Raw genomic sequence first — 24,629 nt, 5'->3', positions numbered from 1 at the left:
AAACATGTTATAGTGGTAAAATATTATCTATAACTGTTTTTAAAGAATCATATCCTTTAATAAATCAAATTTGATATGCATGATGCTTTTATCCATTGAAATAAGCTTTAAATGAATCCGTGTGAACTCGTCTATGTGTCTTTACACTTGCAGTAAAATATGAGAGGATAAAGTTCCTGGTGATCGCTCTGAAGAACTCAGTGGAAATCTACGCCTGGGCTCCTAAACCCTACCACAAGTTCATGGCCTTCAAGGTATGAAAGTGATCACTTGCTCCTCAGCGGCTCCTAAACTCCTTCATCCGACTCCAACCTCAGGTAACCGATACGTCTCTCCATCGTTTTTTCAGTCATTCACCGAGCTGCAGCACCGTCCCCAGCTTGTTGACCTGACGGTGGAGGAGGGCCAGAGGTTAAAGGTCATCTATGGCTCCAGCGTGGGCTTCCATGTCATCGACGTGGACTCGGGCAACCCTTACGACATCTACATCCCCTCACATGTAAGTGCGGAGCTGCGTGTTCGTTCGTTTTTACGTGTGAGTCTGTAAATCTTCCATAAAAATGTTTCCGGAAATCAACATAATCAGTTCTTTTGCATTTCCTCCCGTCTCAGCTTGAATTTAGTTAAGCGAGTGAAGGCGATTTTGACCATCAGTATTTCTGTTTGCGTGCAGAATGAATCAGTTTTTGGTTCATGAGGCAGATTAGTGATTTTTTCCATGGTGGCATCACTAATCGCATGCTTTTACTCCAATTAGTTCAAATGCCAAACTCCTGATGATGTTATGGCCAAATTTCAGTAAATCTAAACCACCTAATGCAAAGAGGAGGACACGCACATGTGCCAGCCGTCCGAGTGGACACACCATGGAGCTTGTGTTGACATTTTTCATGACCTCTGAGGTGATGGACTTCCTGTTTCAACCTTTCATCCGTGCTTCCTCTCTCTCCTCTTCCTGACTTCTCTCCTGCAGTGTGCCAAACGAACGAAGGTGACGTCCTGCCCTCCACCTCCTAGACTAGATCACTAGATCCTTAGTAAAGCATCGTAGAAGATGCAGAGACGCACTGTGTCCATGTCCAGTACGGTTCATTAGGTGTAGACACTAATGGAAAACCTCGCTAAAAATCGGTTGGTGTGAAAAAAAACTCATCTTAACCACAGACCAAAGATGGGTCTGCTGCCAGGAGATGTTTCAGTCATATTTATTTAATTAAAACTTCAAACGCTCAATCACAGCGATCAGTCACACCACAGTTTAAGTTTCATTACCTTGTCATATTTAATATAAGGAGACATATTATGCTTTTTCAGTTTTTCTTTCCTATGATGTGTTTTAAGTCTTTTGTGCATGTACAAGTTCTGCAAAGATAAAAACAGGACAGCGGTAAATATAACAAAGAGAAGCTTCTTTTCCCTGCAAGAAAAGACAGAAGCTCGTGAAACAGATCGTCTGTAGTAGTATCGATACTTGTGCATCATTCTGATCTGTCACATTAATATTCCTCACATCTGCATAAAGTAAGGATGGCAGCTCGTCCAGCCCGAGATATCCCAGGATTCCTTGCACTTCGAGTTAATAGCATCGGAGAGCGACCAGTGCTTAAGTATCTGGCTAAATTGAACAGCTAGTTGTACACATGTTAAAAAACAAAAGGGGCAGTAAGACTTTGTCAATCACGGAAATTGTCCTGTAGAACGGACGGACTCATTTGTGTCCCGCCACGTCCTCTGAAGGACGCAGCCCTGTTAAATGAAGACGTGGCTACAGCCAATCAGAGCAGACTAGACTTATAGAGACAGGGACTAAAACCAAGTGTTTCAGACAGAGGCTGAAAAGAGGAACGGAGGACAGTGGTGTGTTTTCTGAACATTAGAGCCTGTAAAGTTTTTCAAGTAATAACACAAATCAAAATTAAGACTCTGAATATGAGCAGAATGTCTCCTTTAACGTGGCCAGAGGAAGAAGTACCTTAATGCCATTTTAAAGCTTCTCGTGGGCAAAGATGAGTTTTTTTCACAACCCTGTCACTCACTTGTTGTACTTATATGATCCTTGTCGTGCTCCATTCCTAACGTCGCTCTCAGAGATTCAGGTTTGTCTCCACTTTTAGGTAAAGTGCACAGAATCCATCACTGTCTATATGTGTATTATCCTTCCCTCCTCCTCTGATGTTACTCCTGCTCATTATTGTCGTAGAAAAAGTGCCACCATTTGTCTTTTTGCTTATTTTACAAATCCAAAGTTTGGACTTTTCTTTCCTGATATTTGGCAAACTGTGCACAGCGTCGCTCTTCAGAGGAATTAAGGCACGCACATCGAAAATGAAATCCCTTGGCCATGTTGAAACACGTTGAGCTATCACACTGATGCAGAGGGGGGGGTTTACCTGATTCCTACTAACATGTGGGCGTGTTTGTATCTGTACTAGATCCAGAGCCAGGTGACGCCCCATGCCATCGTGGTGCTGCCCAAAACCGATGGAATGGAGATGCTGCTGTGTTACGAGGACGAGGGCGTGTACGTGAACACCTACGGTCGTATCACCAAGGACGTGGTGCTTCAGTGGGGAGAGATGCCTACCTCTGTTGGTACGTCCCCCCCCCCCCCCCCCCACCACCACCACCATCCCCTGTGTATTTAACTGTGTTTAGTTCATTAAAATGGATTCTTATAACATAGTTGAGTCATTTAAAACACTGTTCAAAGATCAGACTCTTTAGTTAAGAGGTTTAAATAAGTTCAATGCTAGGCCTGTACTGATATCGTGTGTATGCGTGAGTCGCAATGCAAAGTGTATTGAGGGATCTTAAGAACTGAGGCCTCAGAAGGAAACGCCTCCAGAGGGGGAGTGAGGGTAAAAGTTCGGGGAAGGAAAACATGGATCTACATAAACATGAGTAAATATAGAAGAAAACGTGAAGGAAACACATGAAGGGAGGGTTTGCATGAGAAGTGGATGAGCCCTGGAACAACAGTAAATAACCACTTGTACTTTATCGTCCTCGTGTGGCTGCTAGGGGTATTACACTTCTATAATTACCCCTATACTAGGTTTTGATTTTTTTAAAGCAATCAGCATTACCTCATTGTAAAATACAACATTGCATGATTGTAAAACTTGATATTACTAAAAAAACATGCATCAGTAGCAATCCCCTTAGATAGAATCAATCTGCACTATATCACACACACTCATATATATATATATCAATCCTCTAAATATGTAATTTATTTCCATCCTGATCAAGTAATTATTCCCTTTATTATTCCCAAATTCCACTAGTTGCCAAGTAAACATGCTGAAAAACAAACAAACAAACAGACAAGGACAAAGTTATTAACATTTTATTAGCAAAACGTAATAATTTTGGTTTGAATTATTTTGTCACTGATGCCTTGTGTCTCCTCCTCTCCAGCCTATATCCATTCTAATCAGATCATGGGCTGGGGGGAGAAAGCCATAGAGATCCGCTCCGTGGAGACGGGTCACCTGGACGGAGTCTTTATGCACAAGAGGGCCCAGAGGCTCAAGTTCCTGTGTGAGCGGAATGACAAGGTAAGACACTGAGGACACTGATGGGAACTGGGACATACGTGAGCTGCTCTGGTTTTGACTTGCGTCCTCTGGTTAAAAAAGCTGACAATACCACACTTACATGTATGAAAGAAATACCCTTTATTGAAATCAATAGAATAAAAGGAAATCACATAAAGTATATCATTCATTTCTTGTTGTGATTATTATTATTCCAGTAATTTGGTATTATCCTCTTCCTCCCCCAGGTGTTCTTTGCATCGGTGCGTTCGGGAGGCAGCAGCCAAGTCTTCTTCATGACCCTCAACAGAAACTCCATGATGAACTGGTGATGGCTCCTCCCACATTCCACTCTTCCTCGCTCTCCCATTGGCCAGCCAGACGACCCGCCCCCCCCCCCCCCCCTCCGGCCCCGCGGCGCGTCTCTCAAACGAACCCGAGCGCCCGCGTGGCCACGAGTGAACTCTTCTAACACTGGAGAGACTGAAAACAAGCTGTAGCTAAAGGAAGACAAGAAAAAAAAAAAGCTATCGTAGAGAAAAACCAACAAAGACATTTGTTCTAAATGAAGAGACGTGTCCCCCTAGATATTGTCGGAGGGGGGGGGGGGGGGGGGGTGTCATACAGAAGCCATCTTTCCTCAGCTGACTGGCAAACTGGTGCCACTGACTTTCCAAATATTCTCTGTGTCCCCCTCTTGCTGTGTCCGTCTGTCTGTGACTCGTCCCCCTCCGATGTCCGTCTCTTCTCCGCCAGAGGACGAGTGCACTCAGCGGCTGTAGAGGACACTCTGAACCACCCGTCTCCCTCTGTCGCTCGTCCTCTACCTCTCCCTCTCCTGCTCCTTCCTGCTAGATCGAGTCATCACTGGTTTCCCCAGCCCTTTGACACGTCCAATTTCTCCCTCACTTCCCCGTCTGCCGTGTGAGAGCTGAGCCTCCGGGGACGGAGGACGAGCAGATGAGTGAGGTGTAATAGGAATTTAAATAAACACTCTGATATGACAGTGCAGGGAGGGCGGCCGGGAGGGATGACAAATCTACTCTGGATGTCGGCGGCGAAGGCAGACAGCCTGATTGATTTTCTCCTCTGTCACTCCTCCTCCTCCTCCTCCTCCTCCTCCTCCTCCTCCTCCTCCTCCTCTCGCCATCTGTCCGGGTAAACTGAGTTGTGACTTGGCGTTCGATCGCATCTCTCCGATAGAGAAGCGGGGAGACCTCGCCGTCACAAGCAGGTCGCAATAGTATGCAAAGATGATGTTTGTGTCCCTTTAAAAAATGAACCCACTGGTCTGTTGTGTGTCACACCCTCTTCTTCATCATCACACTCTTTATACTCTGAAGGTGCTGCATCAGATATACTGTAATATTCAACGGGGGAGTCGTCCTCGTGTTTATTTTTCTTCTGTTCCTCCTCTTTCTCTGTGTAACAGTTTGGAGTCAGTCGGTCGTTGAAGCTCGATGTACAGCACATGTGTCTCGGAGGTCAGGAGCGTGTGTTGATATGTGTGTGTGAATGCGTGTGTGTGTGTGTGTGTTTAACTCTATGTCACAATGACTCGCGTTCGGATCAAAGTTGGACGTTTGACTTTGATGTCTACGAAAAAAAAGGTTGAGTGATTCTGTCTCCGTGCGTGAACTTCTACCTTAACGCGATCAAAGCACCGCTGAGTGTGTTCACAGGCAGATTCTAAGGTGTTTTCTTCTTGGTTTGAGTTGGTGTGTGTGAACACCATGCATTTTAAGTAAAATAGGCAATATAAGTGGTTGATTTGTGTTTGGTTTTGCCGTACGTTTCTGTTTCCTTTAACACGTGGATGTTAATGGATCTCGCGCCTGCAGCCGTGTCGCTGTGGTAGAGCGGATGATGCACATGAACACACGACCTGAGCGGGGGGGGACGAGGAGCCGCGATCCTGAACATTTGTGCGCACGTGGAAAAGCACTCGTGGTGTCACGCTCCTCCCCGATTGGCTCCTCTGACTTTCGGCTCCTTACTGTTTGCACAGTGCCTAGCATGATGTAAGCAAAACTAAAATGAGGCCAAGAGATAACCACTCATCATGGATAACGATTTAATTGCCTACGCGGTTACTTTACACAGTTTTTAAACTTTAACACGTGATGTAATTTATCTCTTCAATTGGAGATGTGACTTTAACAACTTTTTACACCTGATTTGTTCTTTGAAAGGAGCGACTGAATAGAAGAACCTTGCCATTTCTCTCTAGATATTTAGCACAGCTCAGTCATTAATACATATTGTATTAAACTTGCAACACTATTGAGGGGGGAGGAGTCCCCGCTCATCCTCCAATCGCCGGAGAGCAATGAAATGCAGATGAGTCTTTTTCTCCCCTGGTGGATACTCTGGAGGTTTGGCAGCATGTTGGCCTGTAGTTACAAGACATTTAAGATGGCACAAAAATAGGCTCATTCCACGGTTATGTAATGATCATTTGAATTTCCTTTTTGTTTTTTGCTGTCAAATTTTGAATAAATCATTCTGTTGTATTTCCAATGACTTTTCTACACGTCCATGCAGTAGCTGATCCTGTGGCGCTGTTAGGTTCACTGGTCTCTGTCACGGAGAGCAGGCTAACATTTAGCAATAAAGAGCCGAGCTGAAGAAACCACTGTCTTCCCTGTGTGTGTGTGAGTGTGTGAGTGTGTGTGCACGCATGCACCCGAGTGTATGATTAATGAACACGTGTGTATGGGGCATTGTTACTGTGTGTGTGTGTGTGTGTGTGTCCATTGTGGAATTCACTCTTCCAATTAGAAAAACATGGTCATTACACTGAGAACTCTCCTTTCAAAGACGAAACCACTGTATTCTTTTGTTCTGTTCATTTCTTGTTTTTCTTTATTTTGAAAAAGAGCATTACTAATGTCCTGTTTGGGGATTTATTTGTTTTGTAAAAGAGATGCTGTAAGAGAGAAATAAATGAAACTAGAGCATTATACCTCTGAAATTGTGTTTATTTTTGTTGTTGTTTTGCAAGCAAAGCACATTATTATCAGCGCCGACCCTCAGACTTTGCCCCCCCTCCTCTAGTTTATCATTAACGTAGTACTTGTGAGAGAGAGAGAGAGAATCCCATTAATATATTGAAAGAACAGAAATGAGAATCTGAGCTGCAACACATGCGACTCAACACTAATTTCCATTTCCATTCTCAATTGCAAAATCCATTTTATCATTGTCAGTAATGTACTAGCATGAAACACAACACAGGTGATCCTGACACCAGGTTTTTTTTTCATAAATAGATTTCAGACTGTTTATCACCATCTATGTCATTATATGTCTCCCTTTGCAAAAGAACCAAAAAAAAGTGGGCGTTTCTGCAAAGAAGATTTGTAATGTTTGCCTTCTGTCAGTGGTGTGTGTGTATCCATGTGCATGTGTTCATGCATGTGTCTGTCGATTAGTGAGTGGACACTGCGTGATCGTGCATGCAGCTTCATTGATCATTACCCACCTGGCACTCTGGACCCATCATGGAGTCTGGGAAGGTAAGATCATTCTTGCTGCATTCACTACGTTTTTATCAAATTAAAAGGTTACCTATTTGATAACTGTTCATTCTGAATCGTGTGAGGAATAATTGCAAATATTGCTGTGGCTTTTTTTTATTGGCCACTAGAGGTTGCATAAAAATTGCTACCTTCAGAGACCTTCAGAGGTTTCTTTGAGTCAGTGTGTTCTCTGGTTTGCATCGTCGTTTTGCTCAGAAGGTCATCAATTAATTTCTAATGGGGTTTCCATGAGATTAACATATTGACAGCATATTTTAAAAGTACAGCTTAGCAAATATTCATATATAACATAATTTAAACATCCACAAAGCAGCTCTAAATGTGGATAAAGCCGGTCTCTGTCCTTCTTATCTGTGATTTCACCATGTGAGTCGAGGTGAGCTTCACACTCGCGTTCTTGCTTGTGTGCATGTGCATTTTAAATTATCAGTCTGTTCATGCATTTATGTTGAATTCATGAATTCAATTCCGATGGGTTACCCTTCACCACCTGCAGCAGCTGACAGGTACGCTGGCCCTGGCCGTGTTCGCAGCAGCTCTGGGCTCCCTGCAGTACGGCTACAGTCTTGGAGTCATCAACGCACCACAGAAGGTACTTTTCTCTTTAACACTGCTCCTGTGCTGGGTCAGTCAATCCTCTCCGTTTACTGATATTTGCAGGAAACTGAACCAAATGCTTACTCCAATCTACAGCCATGCTCATGTAACACTTTTCTGCAGCACCGGGGGGAACTTAACAATAAGAGAGAACAAATATCTACAAAAGCGACTTTTCCTCCAGTTTCCTTGTGTATTGATCTGCCCCTGCAGAGTGGATTACATCTCTGTCCGTGTGGAGCACCTTGGGGGGGGAAGCCCTATAGTAGGCTGTGTAGAGATGATCAGGACATATAACTTTTCCACTGAAATATATGAAAATAGCTCTGGCTTAATTAAACCAAAGCAGGAGGTTGCTGGATCCATGCACATCAACTGAGCTTTGCATGTTAGGCTTTGTCGATGTGTGGTAGTTCCTGGCAGGTATGACCAGGTTGAGAGCCATAGTGTAAAGAAGGAGCATTGGCCTGTGAATCCCAGTGATTGGCTGTGTAAATAGAGTTTATATAAGGTGTTCCATTACACTAAGTTCTGATCTGCACCTATAACAATGTCTAGATACAGTGTTAACAGTGTTAAGTGGTACAGAGCTAACAGTCAACAAGGAATGAATTCAATGTGCACCTTACTGAATCGGGAATCATGCATGGATGTTGGTTATGTAATTGGTGCCTCTGTGTAATTTGTGGCCCCTTTATGGCCCCCGATTAAAAAGAGATCCCAGATACGTCCCTGTTATCAACATGTCCTTGGACTTTGGACAGGTTCAGACCTTGAGCCTTTTTGCTTGTGAGGCAACAGTGTAGACAAAAAATTTTTAATGTTACATGATGACTGTCAGGACTACAAATCAGATCCATTCACGTATCTGTTGATGAATATTTTGTGCTCGTCTGTTCTTCTCCTGTGTCTCGGTGCCCAGCTGTGATTGACATGTCTCTATCATAGGTCATTGAAAAGCATTATGGGCGCTCCCTGGGGGTCTGGACAGAGGGGGCCACTGGGCATCCAGAGAACAGCACAGAAGAAGAGGTGGGAAACCACCCTACTGTCGTCATTTACTGGTCCCTGTCGGTGGCAATCTTCTCCATCGGCGGCATGTTATCGTCCTTCCTGGTGGGATTCGTGGGAGACCTGAAAGGGAGGTGAGAAAGGAAGGATGAAACAATGAGAGACTGTACATGAATGAAAAGAGTAAGGAGAGACAAAGTTGAAGATAAACCAGGATCAATGTGGAATCATGCCACAGCACACATGCCCCTCTTTTTTTATTCAGTGCATCTCACTCTGCCAACGTTGTGTCTCTCTGTCTTCCAGGGTGAAAGGCATGCTAATGGTCAATGTGCTGGCTGTGGCTGCTGGTCTGTTGATGGGTCTGTGCCAGATGTGGAAACCTCACATTATGGTCATCTCAGGCCGTGCTGTTATGGGCTTTTACTGTGGTACAGTGAAACATATAGTACAACCTTCAACGAATACTCACGTGAATTCATTGGAAATCCCAGTGTTTATGGATTATACACTATAGAAGAGGCAAGTTGTCCTCATTATCACCAGGGTTACTTCCTTGAAAGCTAAGTATTTATTATTTAAGTGAAGATTAACATATTCTAAAATATGATACGGTATCAAACTTGGATAGATTCGATATATTTCATGAATCTAACATACAAATCTTGAAATCTTTATCTGTTTCACCTCTAAAGTAGAGTAGAGCAGACTAGCATAGAGCAGAATAGAAAGCCTTAATTATCATTGTACAAAAGAAAGCAGTAAAAGGGAATTAGAGTTGCTTTTTCTCAAAGGTTCAGCGTGTAGAATTTAGCGACACCTAGTGGTGAAGTTGCATGTTGCAGCTGAATCCCCCTCACCTCCCCCTCCTCTTCCAAACATGATAGATAACCTGTGGTAGCCTTCAGTTGTCATAAAAACTCAAAAGGTGCTTAGTTTTTGACCCGCTCCTGATGTAAATATAAAGTATTTAAATACAGAGTCCAGTCTACAGTAAAGAAAACTAGAATTTAGATGAAATGCTCAAGTGAAAACATCACTAGGATTATTATATATTCCATTTATGCTAACGGACCCCTTCCCCCTAAATCTTACACACTGGACCTTTAAAACAGTGTATATTTATAATTAAGAAAAACAAGTTTGAAAAACCAAAAATCAAAAAAGACAATAACCAATAAAGGCTACGCATTTGTCACAGCACAAAGTGGATAATACGCTTAAAAATGAAGTTGATGATGGCCCAGGGACAGAAACTGCTCTCGAGTCTATTTGGTTGAGTTCTGATGCAGTAACGGGAACATTTCATGATGGAGGACGGGAAAGGTCTATTATTAGTTTCCAGAGCTGAACACGACTTCCAGAGAGGTCCCGAGAGGGGCCAAAGATTTTTACTGCTGCAGTTTTGATCACATGCTGCAGAGTTCCCCTATCTCTCAGAGTGGTCGGCGGTTGTCGAATCCCCAAGGCTAACCCTGACCTGCCTATTTATTATAAAATGACATCAGATCGTGATTGTGGCTTTTGCCGGAACCCATTACTCGCTAACTAAAGTATCGACAGGCACATTTTGGCACTGAACAAGGCCCCGCGCTGTGTGTAGTGTTGGTTAAAAATTGCTCAGCTGCTGATGTGTGTTTCAGGGTTGACATCTGGACTGGTGCCTATGTACATTGGAGAGATTGCGCCCAAGGCCTACAGGGGGGCTCTGGGAACGTTACACCAGCTGGCTATTGTCATCGGTATCCTAATCAGCCAGGTGAGCTGCTCTCACACATGCGCTGCAGTCAGCAACATATTTGCCTGACAACACATCAGACGTATTTAAAGTGTGTCTGTGTGTGTGTGTAGGTTCTAGGCTTGGACTTTGTGCTTGGTAACGATGATATGTGGCCCTTGTTGCTCGGGCTGTCTGGAGCTCCGGCAGTGTTACAGACCCTGCTGCTGCCTCTGTGCCCCGAGAGCCCACGCTACCTCTACATTGTGCAGGGCAAAGAGCAAGAGGCCCGGAAAAGTAAGAAGTACACACAGTCATCCCTGTCACGTGTGTGGTGATCAAATTGTTCACTATCACCTTATAGTGAGTTCACCATTTTGTAGTGGTGTCCGGAAGTTTGGTGAAGGTCTTATTACCCTTAGTGGGGCACTGGTTGTTTCCCACAGTGCATCGGGAAAAGTAGTGGACAACCGAAAGTAATTTTCTCTATATTTTCATGTGTTTTCTTAATTTGCAGTACGTTTATGAATACTTTTACTGCAGTTCATTTTTAAATACAAAGCCTTCGTTCATTTCTTAACATTTTAGCTCATATTACGTATTAAAGTAAAGGGAAAACCATTGCAAATAAGTCATTTGTAAAGGCTCTTGTGTCCCATCACTGTGTCTGGTTGCAGGTCTGTGTCGTCTGCGGGGGCCTTATGACACAACGTCTGATCTGGAGGAGATGCGGAGAGAGAAGGAGGAGGCAGACAAGGAGGCCCGGGTCTCTATCCTCTCTTTGGTGGGTCTCCATAGAAGAAGGAGGCCATCTGAGATATATCGTTACAACTGACTAAATATTTATATACTTATCCTCATTAATGAGCAACCAATGTACACTGAAAGTTATTGTTAAAGCATTCATTAGATAAATGATTAAGTAACTTCTTTGGTTTTAAATGGTAAAGAATTAATGAGAAATACACTTTCTGTCACACCCTATCCTTACAAAGATGTGGTTGTTTCTCTCAAGAGCCCAATTCCTGCACTCTTGAATCAAATATGCATATCCTGCATAACAGCAGACAATTAGCTATAAACTATAAAAAAATAAAAATATGTATATAGATGTGCCGTCCAGTGACAATACTTTGATGTTGTGCGTTCCCTCGTAGATCCGCTCTTCCGTCTACAGGCAGCAGCTGTTTGTTGCCCTCATGATGCATCTCTCCCAACAGCTTTCTGGCATCAACGCTGTGAGTAGCTGATTCCATTCACCTCTTCCTCATTCGTTTGCTGATCATTTTCAGTCACAGTAAAGGAGACATGTTCTGCTCATATTCAGCTTCTTACGTTAGATTTGGGTTATTACTTAAAAAATGCATGCTTTAATGTCCAGACATAACATCAAGCTATCCATTGCTGCTGCTCCTCTTTCAGCCTCTGTCTGAAACACATCTTCTTTTAGCTTCTGTCTCTTGTGTTGCGATTGGCCAACCGTTTCCAGCATGTCTGGAAAATGTCAGCCTCTGCTCTCACTTTAACTGGCTCAATTAGGAGGCCGCCCTGTGTGCCATCATGTTTAATGTGTGGGGGGGAGCTTGTTTCCCCCCACTCTAAAGGAAAGAGAAACTAACATAATATGTCTCCTTTAAAATTATGTGAGAGCATACTCTTGGTGCAATCTCATTTGCAACAGGGGCAAACATGGCTGAATGTTTCACTTGTCCATTGGCCTTTAATTGTTCCTGTTTCTTTTTTTTAATCTTTAAATTTTATCCTTGTTTTGTCTTGAAGATCTTTTATTACTCTACGGCCATCTTTGCTCAGGCTGGTGTCAGTCAGCCAGTCTATGCCACTATAGGAGTTGGGGTCATCAACACAGTCTTCACGATGGTGTCTGTGAGTAGCTGCAGATGCAAAACACACCAACGCAAGTGGAGGTTACACATTAACATACGATTGTACACTTAACACACATACACGGAGAGATAAACATTGTGTTGTGTCCCAGGTTGCGCTGGTGGACAGGGCTGGTCGACGCAGTCTGACGCTCATTGGACTGGGAGGAATGTGCTGCTGTGCAGTCGCCATGACAGTGGGCCTCGCACTCCAGGTTCGTCCAACCAGGTGTCAGAGATGTAACTTGAGCTGAGCTTCCGTCCAATTATGGGGTCGCCCCTTGCAATTACAGTTTGTTGAGCAGCTGTGCTGTTTCTGAATGTCGCTTTTGCCGTGACAGCCGAGAGGAAAGTATGTGAATAAGCTCATATTCGTCATATGTAAGTTTTCAATATGAGAATTAAAAATAGGTTTAACAAAATAATCAACTTAAAGACCATATTCACATTTCCATAACTGATCAGCAACAGAAAGGACAATGGAAAGTGAAAATATGGAAGGATATAAGTCCATGTTTCAAGGTTAAACATATTTGACAGCTCATTAGTTGCCATTAAACATCAGCTAACATTAGTATTCAACCACTTCTTGGCCATAAGGGCTGTTTTTACAAAGAAATATCAAGGCACATCCTGGATGCATTATTTAAAGGTTCAGTGTGTAGAATTGAGTGACATCTAGTGGTGAGGTTTGCATGTTAAAAGAACTGTGGCCATTTTAGGTTTCCCTTTAAAGTAGTAACACACAAAGCTTTACTGAATTACTCTTCCTTCCAGAATCAATTCATCTGGATGAGCTACGTCAGCATGTCCGCCATCTTCCTCTTTGTGAGTTTCTTTGAAATCGGTCCTGGTCCGATTCCATGGTTCATCGTGGCTGAGCTGTTCAGTCAGGGACCTCGGCCTGCAGCCATCGCTCTCGCTGGCTGCTGCAACTGGACCAGCAACTTCATCGTAGGCATGACCTTCCCCTATATACAGGTGGGCAGAGGGGACACACACAGAAATGAGTCCTTCAGACCAACCTTCCCAGCTGACTCGTCTTTTGATCTTCTTATTTTTGTGTATTTTCAGGTTTGGCTCGGTTGCTACGTGTTTATCCTGTTTGCCGTGCTGCTTTTCGGTTTCACCGTGTTTACTTATCTCCGGGTCCCTGAGACCAAAGGAAAAACCTTCGAGGAGATTGCTGCTGTCTTCCAGAAGGGACGGAAAAAGCCAGAACAGATTCCCAAAGACGATAGTGAACTGCAGCAGCTCAAAACATCCTCGGACGCCTAAACCAACTGTGTGTTTATTCTGACAGTATTAGCATGAAATCTTTTCAAATAAGTTTGTTTACACAGGAGAAAAAGGACACATTTTCATTCCATTAATACAAGAACTACACAAAAAGCAGTGCAATGAAAAATGTGTTACTGGTGTATGGAGTTGCTCATCTCTCGCTGCAGGGGTCACTCCTGTTTTCAAACTCACAGAGCGACAGGATTTTTGTGTTTTGGGTCATTTCTACCACTTACATTGCATCATCTTAGGCCAAAGCATGGAGAGGCTTTTATAACACAAGCTCTAAAACCTAATGTATGTTTTCCACTAGAACTATGGATATGGAATGACTTGATATAGGAAATGAAACTGGATGATGCTGATGATGATCAAGAGACTGCATTTTTACTCTATTATAACTTAAAGGTTGGACATGTTCAAACATGATTTTAGACGTTTTCATACCAGCTTAAACAAGGATGTATTAGAGTGATCGGTGTCCTGAGCAGAAGTAACATCCCCTCTGTGTGTGTAGATATCCCAGTGTCTCTGTTCTGTTTGTGTGGTCGTTTCTGGTGTGCGTTTTTGTAAATTACAACTTCTGACCCCATTAAATAATATATTTTACTCATTGTAAGTTGAACGTTGAATCATTGCATGTCTGTATGTACATGTATGTATGTGTGTACGAGTTTGGATGTGTTCACCTGCTGATTGGGGGGAAGTTGAGGTCACATTAAATCTGAGTTTAAGTCTTTTAGGTTTGATTATGTCTTTTGTGGAACTTCTTCAGAAACCAACTGAGACTGAACATTTTAAAGATCCAATGTTTAGAAATTAGGCAGAAATCAAATATAATATGTATGACAAAGCTCTCATCAGTCTAATGTCAACTGAGGCTTAGAGTTGTTATGAATGAGCCCTTTTCATCTACATCTGGATCAAGTCCTTTTCCACAGTCTGTTGTTGGACCACCATTTTCCTTAAGTGGCTCAGAATGGAAAACAAACTGTCTAAAGAAGGCCTTTCCCATGTTGATGTTATCTGAGGCACCATCAATTCCACCCCCCTTGATTCTCTCACATGCTTCGAAGGAGATGGGGAGAGTTCCTCAACTTCACCACTAGATGCCACTAAATCCCACAAACGAGCGAGGAGTCAACAGTTGAACTCACCATATAACAGATATTTCAGAAATTCAATGAAATAAAGCAGTTGAACTTTTCAGGCAAAATAAAAGATAAAACAACTATTGATGTTACAATTTTGGAGTTGAGTTATTAGGAAATAAATCTACTCATGTTTTGATCTATCCTGTTTTTGAGACTTGGGACTTATTTAAGACGAATTACAAACTGTCTCTGACCACCCTTCCCAGTCAGTGCTGCATAGTAGCCCCGAGCTAAGCAGACAGGACTTAACACAATCCTGGAAACACAGGGAACTTGCAGGAGGCCTACATTTGCTCAATACACAGTTTTTAATACTTTAAACGAGTTACACTATTATTTAGCGTCACTACAGTTGTCTTATACATTTAATTGTATTTATTGCAACCATTTTTATTTCTGTTTTTATGCGGCTAACCTATTAACGTGTTGGAATGAATGACCTGTGTTTGGCATGTGCAGTAGTCCCACTAATTAACACAAAATATAGTTAATGTATCAAAATTGCAATGGTAGGCTACTTTATAAAACTACAGTGTAATATTATTCTACAGTGTATTTATATCCATATTATTTTTACTGCTGAATGTAAGGTTTTATCTTTTATCTCCACGGGGGAAGTTCTGGTATTACAGCAGCCCAAGTACATAATGAATACAGGTAAAAAGAATAGAATAAAATACGATTGAATTATGAACCACAATTACACAAAACAATAACAGTAGATTTATACGATCTGAAGAGAGAAAATCGTGTTTTTGACCTGAACAGATCCATAAGTCTAGTGTAGTGAGAGGGATAGCACCACCTACTGCCAAAAGGAGGTAAGCTTTGTTTTAAAACTAAATCGATTTAGATTTAGATAAAGTTTTCAAAATGCGTGTGCTCGGGCCCGTCAGTGCATACAACGTAGCCCTAGTTATTATCAAATTATTATTATTATTATTATTATTATGACTATTCTGTTGAACTGTAGTGCACTAATAATGCAAGGAACCATATTGCTGCACTGCTTATTGAATAATATAATTATTATTTTGCAGGTGGTTATTGTATGTGTTCGATGTTAAATGGTTTATGTCATGATCAGATGTCAAGCGGGGTTAAAGTATAGTTATTACGAAAATTTAATTTTTTTCAAGTAACATATATTGGTGATTACAAGCACATGTACTCAGTTACTTCCCAGCTGTTAACATATGTGTATCTGCTGTTTGTGTACAGTTGTGTACAGATGTGTACAGATGTGTAACAGCAGTGTACGGATGTGTGCCCGCCGATCTTCCGTCCTCCTCCCCCATACTTCCACCGACACAGCCACCCCAGCAGCTCTGTCACCGGAGCCCGTACCTGCCCTCTCCGCTCCTCGTGCGCTACATAAGCCTCCACGCATGCGAAGTGACGCTCCCTTCATTTGAGCGCAAGCAGCACAAAGGTACGGGCAACTCTGACTTCTTCTCCAGCAACAGTTCTAGCTAGCACCCGGGCGATCGGGCTCTTCCGGGAATGTTTTAGTAGCCGCCGAGCTAACTTGCGACGCCCGCCAACGAGGCTTCGTCGTCCCCCGCGGGTTCGTCGATAACTTGTACGTAGCGATGTGAAAGAAGTTAGCGCGGCGCCGTGGCTAATGCTAGCAGCTATGTCGGCGCGTATGGGTGTGGGTCGGGTTTTTAGCTAGCTGGCTAACTAGCTAGCTAGCTTGGCTAACCACGGAGAATACACGAGGTGGAACCTGAAGCTAACCGACTGCTTTTTGTTTTTTTTGTACGTGCTCCCGTGGCCCAGCTGCCACGTAACGCGGCTACTTAACAGTGTTTGCTAGCCCTTTAGCCCAAAGCTAGCCACTTATTTGCGGCTAATTTGCGCCAATGTTTAGAGCACTTTGTGGGGGTGGTGAGCCAGTTCAGGCTGCTAACGTGTTAAAGCACGCAGGTCGCAGTTCGAGGGGAATTAATGAGCGGTTCTTTTTTTTCAAAGTCTTGTATTAGCATTAGCTGGTAAAGAAGAACTTTAACACGGAGCGAGGCATTAAATGGTGCACTTTGAAGCCGTCATCTATATATGTGTTTTAAGCTCTTAAAGCCCAAAGCACCGTCTGAGGGATCGAGGGTGACCACGTCGACACTTCCCCCCCCCAGGATCCAGTGTCCTCCGCTCGAAGGGGGACAAAACATTAGAGGAATCAACAACGCTTAGTGTCGAGTCACCACTTGCCATCAGGTCTCTGGTGGAGAGATGAAGCGCCACTCTTTCTAAAATATAGCTCTCTCCCCCCCCCCCCCCACACACAAGCATGTTTTGAAGAAGTGCAGTTTTTGTCCATGGATCCAAAATCTCCCTGGGGTTGGGATCTGGTAGCCATAGCACACAATTCCATCCCCTGATTCTAGAATGACTAATTTCCCCCTTTTATATGCATCTCCCGTCTGTGTTTCTAACATCTGTTGGGAGAGTAAAAGTTGTGTTCTGCTTCTTACATTGTGTCACGTGTTGTTCGCGTTCACAGCACAGCCTGTTGACCACCATGGCAGATGAGGATTTCAACTGCGGAGACTCAGGGGCTTCTACTACATACCCCGTGCAGTGTTCCACACTGAGGAAGAATGGATTTGTCATGATTAAAGATCGTCCCTGCAAGATCGTTGAGATGAGCACCTCCAAGACTGGCAAGCATGGGCACGCCAAGGTAAAAGCATCCTGTGCATCATATTTTTTGGAATGCCCAGCTTAGGAGGAAGGTTCAACCAGAAATGAAAATGCACTTATTATTGACTCACAACTATGGCGATGGAGGGGTGGGTGAAGTGTTTGGGTTCACAAAACACTTAAGGGGAGTCCCATGGGTAAACAGTGCAGCAGCAGAATCGAGTACAATTTAAGATCATAGTGACCAAAGATTCCTGATTCATAGCAGGCGTCCATACTGCTCGTGTGGTGTCATCCAAGGGTCAGCCAGCCCAGACATTCACATTTGTTTTAAGCCTAACAGTCCACCAGACGTGGCTAAAGCACATTAGCATTTTCGTCGTTCTGTGCTCGGAGCAACCCGTAGCAACTTTGATGAAGAACAGCGATGATCCACAGCTGCTCAGGAATCAGAAGGCCCCATTTTTATATTTGACTCAAAGTCATTTACTCCAAGCTTTAGGCCTAAATTTTCGCTGATATCTTTCGACTGGGAGCATACAGGGACCGTCGGTAATGCTGGCTTAGCCGCTTCCGGTGGACTTAAATGAATTTAACCCTTGTACAGTGATTAAGAGTCGATATATAAATATCGATATCATGTATCGCAATGTCTGTTTTAGGCCATATCGCCCAGCCCTACCTGAAACTCCTAAAGTGTTTTGTGGGCTCAAACACTTCACCCACCCCTCCGTCGGCATAGTGGTGAGTAGATAATGAGTGCATTATTATTTCTGGGTGAACTCGCCCTTTAAGGCTTTCTAATGAATTAGTTTGATCTTTCCCAGTTTAATGAGTGACCCCCGATGCTTGTTTGGCCCGAGGCTGAATCTTATTGGTTGTGTTATTTTCCCAGGTTCACCTTGTTGGACTTGACCTCTTTACTCAGAAGAAGTGTGAAGATCTCTGCCCATCTACCCATAACTTGGATGTCCCACGTGTATTAAGGAAGGAGTTCGAGGTAAGAGTTCCTTGTCGGGGCTCTTGTTTTAATTGAGGTGCCTCTGGGGGTAAGTGGCATTTGTAATGAATGCAGGGGTCTTGTGATCATTTTAAACAAGAATGGCCATCAATGTTGGTCGTTTTGACATTTAAACCACTAGTCTATCCACTGATGTTGCTAAATTTTACATCATGGAAAGAAAAGAAGTGCTATATTATTAGCTCAATGGGTGTGTCCCAAATGTCGAAGCTCAGAAGTTGCGAAATGGTAGCCTTGCTATAAACTAGTTGAACAGGTTTAAGCTCCTTCCAGATTTTTGGATCCATATTCTCGGGAAACCCAATGAATCACTAGCTTGTATTAATGATTTTGAATCCCTACTGTTAACTGAACTTTGAGTAATGTGGCCAAATTCTTGTAAATAAAAAATGGCCTTATGACTTCCACAAAACCCATAACCCAGAAGTATGCAGCAGTAGATTGTTCGGGTCAGATGTATTCTTGCATGAGGCAGGACATGGTGTATAAATTTGCTGCGGTGAATAGTGTTCTCATTTATAGCACAATGACACAGGTATCAGCCCAAACGCTCTTAAATCCAGTGTCTCTCTAAGTTTACATCTTTGTTGCCAACTTCTGAGACTTTATGAAACATGTTTTCATTCTGAGATATTTGTATTCTTCCTGCTTTTGTTGTGTGTTGGAAACACGCTTATATGGCCTAGTTAACCATATTTTTAATTATATTTTTTTTGATTGTCCTAAGCTACTCTCAGGTTTGACACCCTCAGTTTAGTATTTAAGGTCCCCAGAGGTCAAGTGATGGAGCTTTTTTGTTTAGCTACCTACTTTACGGGTTAGTCATGAGTGGTCTCTACTGTTATTTACTTTATAAACGTCGATGTGAATGTTTTAAACGTTTATTCTTGTTTCCCCTTTTCTAATTGCACATTCAGGTTCTCTGTATCACAGACGGTTACTTGACCCTCATGAATGATAATGGAGATACCAGAGAGGATCTTAAAGTGCCGGAGGGTAAACTGGGCGAAGAAATCGAAGAGAGAGTTGACGCAGGCGAATCAGTTAGGGTAAGTTTCTGAGGTGAAAAAAAGGCTTTATCTAATCCGGTCTGAATCTGTTAAACACTTTTTAACAGATGATAAAGTGGTTTATCATCACATCTTGTGGTTTGATACCACCTTAAGGAATGCTGCTACATTTCACTGTGCAATTACAATAAAAGGTCTCATTCTATTTTACTCTGCTGGCTGATATTTACCTACAATTTGAGTGTCCCAGTTCTGCCCCTAACATTGCAATTAAGCATTAATTAACCATTAATTCATTAATGGTTTTGTGTCTGGTGGATTATTGTATACACACACCGTCTGCCTTATACTCCTGCTAGTGTTGCACCTTATACTGATGCTAGAAAAGTAGTGCAATAACCAGCTGTTAACAAATCGTTGAAAAGAGCGTTTAACTTTATCTACTCAATGCACAATATTCACATTAATATCCATTCATATTTACAGCATCTGTCCAATGCACAATATTTAGCTTCTCAGTTCAGCCATATGTTCTGCAGAGGAGCTGCTTCAGTGGCACAATGTTTTTACACAGGCTTTGTCTTGATTATGGCCACAAATATGACTTTACTTGTATAAAAGTACAGTCATGTGTAAACAAATACACAAAGTGAGTTTACTTCCATATTAATGTGTTTTTGCTTCTAAACAAAATGTACACACAAGCGTTAAAGCTTTGTTTCAGTCCCAATCCCCGTCCTAACTTGTCCACCTGAAAGCCCATTTCAAGTGACCTTTCACATGGACTGCGTGCCAGTGTAAACAGGAAGCAGATTCTCCTCTGCGGTTGTTTACTTTACTAAAACAAAAACAACTTTGAACCTGAAATGACAATTGAGAAAAGGAAGAAAAAGAATTGAGAACACACAATGAACGATGAGAAATTTAAGACTGCACAGCAGGTAGTGAAGTCTTGACTGGGAACCAATAAAGAAGTAAACACCCAAAGGCACCTTACAATACATCGTAATGAATTGACAAAATAATACCAGACAAACTATTTAAGTTGACTATGGATTTTAAGTCGAATTTACCATGACTCTGAAACTAATCTTTGTCTTTCCTTCTTTTCAGGTCACTGTGTTAGAAGCTATTGGTGAAGAGCATGTCATCTCCTGTAAGAACACAAAATAAGTAAAGTACAAAGCTGGAGACCTCAGTCTTGTCCTCCGTTATGGTTTTCAAGCCTCACCAAAGCTATTGGCCTTCACCCCTCCACCAGTTTCTCTGCTGGTCAATTTAAAATCCAAATTCCCGGACTGGCTCGGCTTCTTCAGCTGCACCTCAGGCCTGGGGCAGCCTGGCACTCTCTACAATCAATGAAGTTTTCCTCCCTTAGCCATCACAGCTTAATTTTGTGGGTATTAATATTACTCCAGGTATTCTTTGCAACATCACAGTAATTAATAACATTCCTTTTTTATAGTATTTGTGATATGCTTTGTCCCACTGTGTTCATTCCATCAAATCGTTCTTTCATTTTTGAGTTGCCTGTAAACATGTATTTCAAGTCTCCTTTACAGTTTAGCTACTCCACCTTGTGTTTAACTAAAATTTCCCCTTAAGTGATTTTTTATTTCTGCTGACATTAAATTTTAAGCAAGCTCCAGATCTTCTCTGTGCACATGTCAGAAAACCCCAAAATACAGCTTTTTGTATTGTCTTTCTGCCCTCTGAAAATGAATGAATGCATGCATTTACATGCAAACTACAAATTACTTCTGCGGTTATACATTTCTGTAAGCGGAATAATTAAATTGACTCTTGTGGGCAAGTTTTCAACTGCATCGAGCTGCGTCTCAGTAAAATTGTCCTTTTCTAGCCGGGAAATGTCTCAGCTGAGGGTTTTTGGGTGGGGCCATTTTCTCAAGAAACCTTTTCTTTTCACTTGAGGCCTTTTTATGAGCTGACTGTTGTATAGAAGCTGATTTTGAATGAACAAGTCACTGAAGACCTTTACTACTCTACAACTTTGTTGGAAGTTCAGTTTCAATCATTACATTATTACAGTTCTAAAGATATTGACACTTCCTGGCACAAAATGGTGAAAACAAGAAACTGTTAGGTCTTGTATGATAGCTCTTATTCTAGATGGTTGATATCTTGCAGTTTATCTATCTTGTCATAGGAAGACATCGGTGCCCAAAAACAAAAGATGGTGTTGGCCTTAAGCTACATCCTAGGTGTTGGAGTTAGATAGTTGTGCGTCCAAAAACAAATTTGGGGGTGGTTGCATTTAATGGGATTTGAAGCGTTTTGTGCAGTCACAATCTGAAAGTGTTTGCAGCTCAAATGGAGGATGATTCTCCGGGTTCACAGCCACACAGGATAACATTTGTGTAAACATTGATAATGGCAAGAAGTCAGTGTTCCCATGCAGTGGGTTGACCTGGTGGTCAGGTCATCTGTTTACTCCCCTCCTGTCTAGAACACAAGTAAATTCAAACTAAGTGGAATATTTTAAGTGTGTTGGCAATATAATTGAAGTTTGAAATTCATAATAACCTGCTTTTTGTTTTTTTTAAATGACTTATTTTGACGTGTTTCTTTCAGTGCTGGTTTAGTTTGACATTCAGTTACAAGGATGAATAATTGAGTTGCATTGTTTTTCAACTTCTGTCTCAGCAAAACCCTTCTCAAGTTTCTCGTTCAAGTGATGGACCTGTGCTCCCCCCAAAAAAAAAAAAATCATAGTAATTTGTTTAGTATGCATGGTCAAATCTGTTTCCTCCAGCAGAAATCCCTTAATGGGTGGGGGGGTGTTAGAGAAGTGTTTACATGACAATAATTAAATAACTGAAACGTCTATAACCACACTGGTATTGATATTGGAAGGTATTCTTTTTTAGCTTTAGACCTCTCCTTAGTGAAACGGCAGCAGGTCTGTTGCTTTTTTGTTCTGACCTCATTCCACCTGAAGTACTATTTTACTTCAGTCAAGACACCAAAGGTATCCACTGGGTTTTGTTGTGTCTATTAAGCCGTATGTTCATGTCCTCCTCCCTCCTTTCTTGTTCAGTGTGTCAGTTCCCTGACTTATCATCTTAGGAGCGGTTACAACAGTGGCTTTCAATTCTAGCTGTCACCTACTTAGCCATCTAGATCATGACCTGTGGTACCGACTGGCACAGCAGCAGTACACTGCACCTGCAGATAACAAAAAGTGGTAGCCACGCGACATTTCAAGTTTGATAAGTCATATCTTCAAACAGGAGGAATTGTCTGACGAGCAAATGGCCCCTCTGGAGTCAGGAGTACAGTAGGAACTTTGCATCGCATTGCTCCCTGCAGGCTGTTTTGTATCTGTTGGCTAATTGTTCTCGTTTTGTTGCAAATGGGTGGACGGGCAAAGACGACTAGAAGTCCTTTATCGCTTCAGGCCACAGGCGCATCAGTGATTATATCATTCTCAGGGAGAAGAGTGTGTGGGGGGGACCTAAACGGATCATATGCAAAATACAGGAAATGCAGAGTATATGGCAGTAAAAGTTGAGCAAGTTTTCGCATTTAGCCAACGCACCTTGGCATTGTGTTGAGTCCATTATTTTGGTTATAAGCATTTGAAAACCAGATTGTTTTTACTCTACTCGCTCCTTTTTCAATGCATGTGACTTTCAAGAAGATACTTATATGTAATCAGCAGTGAGGCGTACTATTCACCCACCATCTCTACATCTGTAACAGAAGACAAGTCTTCCTTAAGCCATATTCTAGCCCTGTTACATTTATAACCAAGGTCAGATGCAGTAAAATGGACTTGAATCTCACCCGCAGTTCTCTCTCTGGCCTCTGATATGTAGCACTCAATTCCCACCACACATCTCATTAATGATCCTCTTACATTTTCGCTTAAAGGCGTCTCATACACAGTGACTATTAGGACTGACCTCGGGTTCCACTTAAGACAATGTTTACACTATAAAGGGAGACCACCCCAACCCTGGCTTCAAATGCTGATCTAGGATCCAATACTGCAAGGGAAACAACTACATTAAAAAGAATAAATAATAGTATGTGACATGAGGTCAGATTTTCTCAGGGCTTCAAATTAAGTGTTAGGAAATCTGTTATGTTAGTGGTGTCAGTAGTGAGGATCACAGATTTTTTTTTTTTTTTTTTAATTATTAGAAGCCCATATATTTCTGGTGTTGGAGTTAAATGAATTTTTCTTTCCTCTCTGGCACCTGTTGTCAGAGACACTAGTTGCTTCACAATTTCTCTATCGTTTTCTCATTACTTCATTATTCTGGTAAGAAACAGTGGCTTATATCTTTGTTTTAGACCACAGGTACAATGGGAGAGTTGGTCTTGTATTCTCTTTGTTTTCGTTGTGTATTCTGAGGAACGTGGGTGAAGGGTATTTCCCCAGGGTGGTTGTAACGGCTTAAGAGGGGGAAACTGACTTTAAGCCTCTCCTGGAAAATAAAGATGCAAAGATTTCTCTCTTCTCTATTCTAAGAAATGTATTGCTGCTGTCTTAATAATCACAACTGTGTGTTTTTATCTTGGGGCAAAAATAAAGTTACTGGCCACGAGACATCAGTTGTTTTCTCATTTAAAGTTTTCTAGTTTAACATTTTGTTCCCCCTCTGAACAATAGCACTTGCTAAATAAGTCATTGAAGGTTGCTCAGTGTTGGTTTGTGCAATACCGGAACGAACCAGCAGATGGACAGAAGACCAGAAGAAGGGTGAACTTGGGAGCACACTTCCTTCAAGGCCCAGCAGCAACACACACAGAAATCATCACAAGTGACATTTAACTGGAATGAAATGGTTGGCAACAATAACTATAATGGGCTTCATTCACAAACGGAACATATGCACAAATCTCAAGGGTTGAGTGTGTAAGATTTAGGTGAAAGGGATCTATTGGTAGAAACTAAATATAAAATAATACTAAACGTTGGAATGTCTTCATCATTTAGATGTTTACCCACAGTTTTGTCCGCACAGTATTAAAGGGAGAGTTTCTCCCAACAGGGAGCTGTACCCACATGGTCAGTGAGCCACGGCATAGATGGGATGGGAGATCAAGTGCTTTGCTAAAGGGCACCTAAGCAGAATGCGGTCAATCTGCATTTCACATTCACTTTCTTCAACTTTCAACAAAGTAAAGGACTTATTTAAAAAATCAAAATACCTTTCCTTGGCCACAAAAATAGACCACGAGAGATGACAAGTTTAACCCAG

At 42.2% G+C, this 24,629-nt stretch overlaps 3 protein-coding genes across 3 annotated transcripts in view; all 3 read left to right on the top strand.

The window, feature by feature from the left end:
* The window catches only part of LOC128451575 (TRAF2 and NCK-interacting protein kinase-like), a gene marked incomplete in the record, with an annotated part of 49,030 nt that extends 45,092 nt beyond the window's left edge, over positions 1–3,938 (top strand). Inside the window, 5 exon segments of the mRNA XM_053435455.1 lie at positions 154–254; positions 350–499; positions 2,433–2,592; positions 3,421–3,560; positions 3,788–3,938. Of these exon segments, the coding sequence (XP_053291430.1) occupies positions 154–254; positions 350–499; positions 2,433–2,592; positions 3,421–3,560; positions 3,788–3,871 (635 nt within the window).
* Positions 3,939–6,899: 2,961 nt separating this feature from the next.
* Positions 6,900–14,309, top strand: slc2a2 (solute carrier family 2 member 2). The gene is made up of 12 exons (XM_053435053.1): positions 6,900–7,057; positions 7,578–7,673; positions 8,627–8,823; positions 8,996–9,120; positions 10,333–10,448; positions 10,541–10,703; positions 11,084–11,190; positions 11,564–11,644; positions 12,186–12,290; positions 12,403–12,504; positions 13,067–13,270; positions 13,364–14,309. Exons 1-12 carry the CDS (start codon positions 7,043–7,045, stop codon positions 13,565–13,567), a joined length of 1,515 nt encoding a protein of 504 aa, XP_053291028.1. The 5' UTR covers positions 6,900–7,042; the 3' UTR covers positions 13,568–14,309.
* Positions 14,310–15,996: 1,687 nt separating this feature from the next.
* LOC128450461 (eukaryotic translation initiation factor 5A-2) lies at positions 15,997–23,974 on the top strand. The gene is made up of 5 exons (XM_053433924.1): positions 15,997–16,156; positions 17,228–17,407; positions 18,263–18,367; positions 19,306–19,437; positions 20,512–23,974. The coding sequence occupies exons 2-5, from the start codon at positions 17,246–17,248 to the stop codon at positions 20,569–20,571; spliced, it is 459 nt and encodes a 152-aa protein (XP_053289899.1). The 5' UTR covers positions 15,997–16,156; positions 17,228–17,245; the 3' UTR covers positions 20,572–23,974.
* The last annotated feature ends 655 nt before the right edge of the window (positions 23,975–24,629 follow it).

The sequence above is a fragment of the Pleuronectes platessa genome, chromosome 11 (genome assembly GCF_947347685.1).
Source record: "Pleuronectes platessa chromosome 11, fPlePla1.1, whole genome shotgun sequence".
NCBI classification, from domain to species: domain Eukaryota; kingdom Metazoa; phylum Chordata; class Actinopteri; order Pleuronectiformes; family Pleuronectidae; genus Pleuronectes; species Pleuronectes platessa.
Note: the sequence above shows the minus strand (reverse complement) of the source record. Positions and strands in the feature narration are given on the sequence as shown.

Coding starts and splice junctions, on each gene's coding strand:
- slc2a2 (XM_053435053.1), top strand. Junction 10,449..10,540: donor TCGGTATCCTAATCAGCCAG/GTGAGCTGCTCT, acceptor GTGTGTGTGTAG/GTTCTAGGCTTGGACTTTGT. Junction 13,271..13,363: donor TGACCTTCCCCTATATACAG/GTGGGCAGAGGG, acceptor GTGTATTTTCAG/GTTTGGCTCGGTTGCTACGT.
- LOC128450461 (XM_053433924.1), top strand. CDS start 17,246: ATGGCAGATGAGGATTTCAACTGCGGAGACTCAGGGGCTTCTACTACA. Junction 17,408..18,262: donor GCAAGCATGGGCACGCCAAG/GTAAAAGCATCC, acceptor TTATTTTCCCAG/GTTCACCTTGTTGGACTTGA. Junction 19,438..20,511: donor ACGCAGGCGAATCAGTTAGG/GTAAGTTTCTGA, acceptor CCTTCTTTTCAG/GTCACTGTGTTAGAAGCTAT.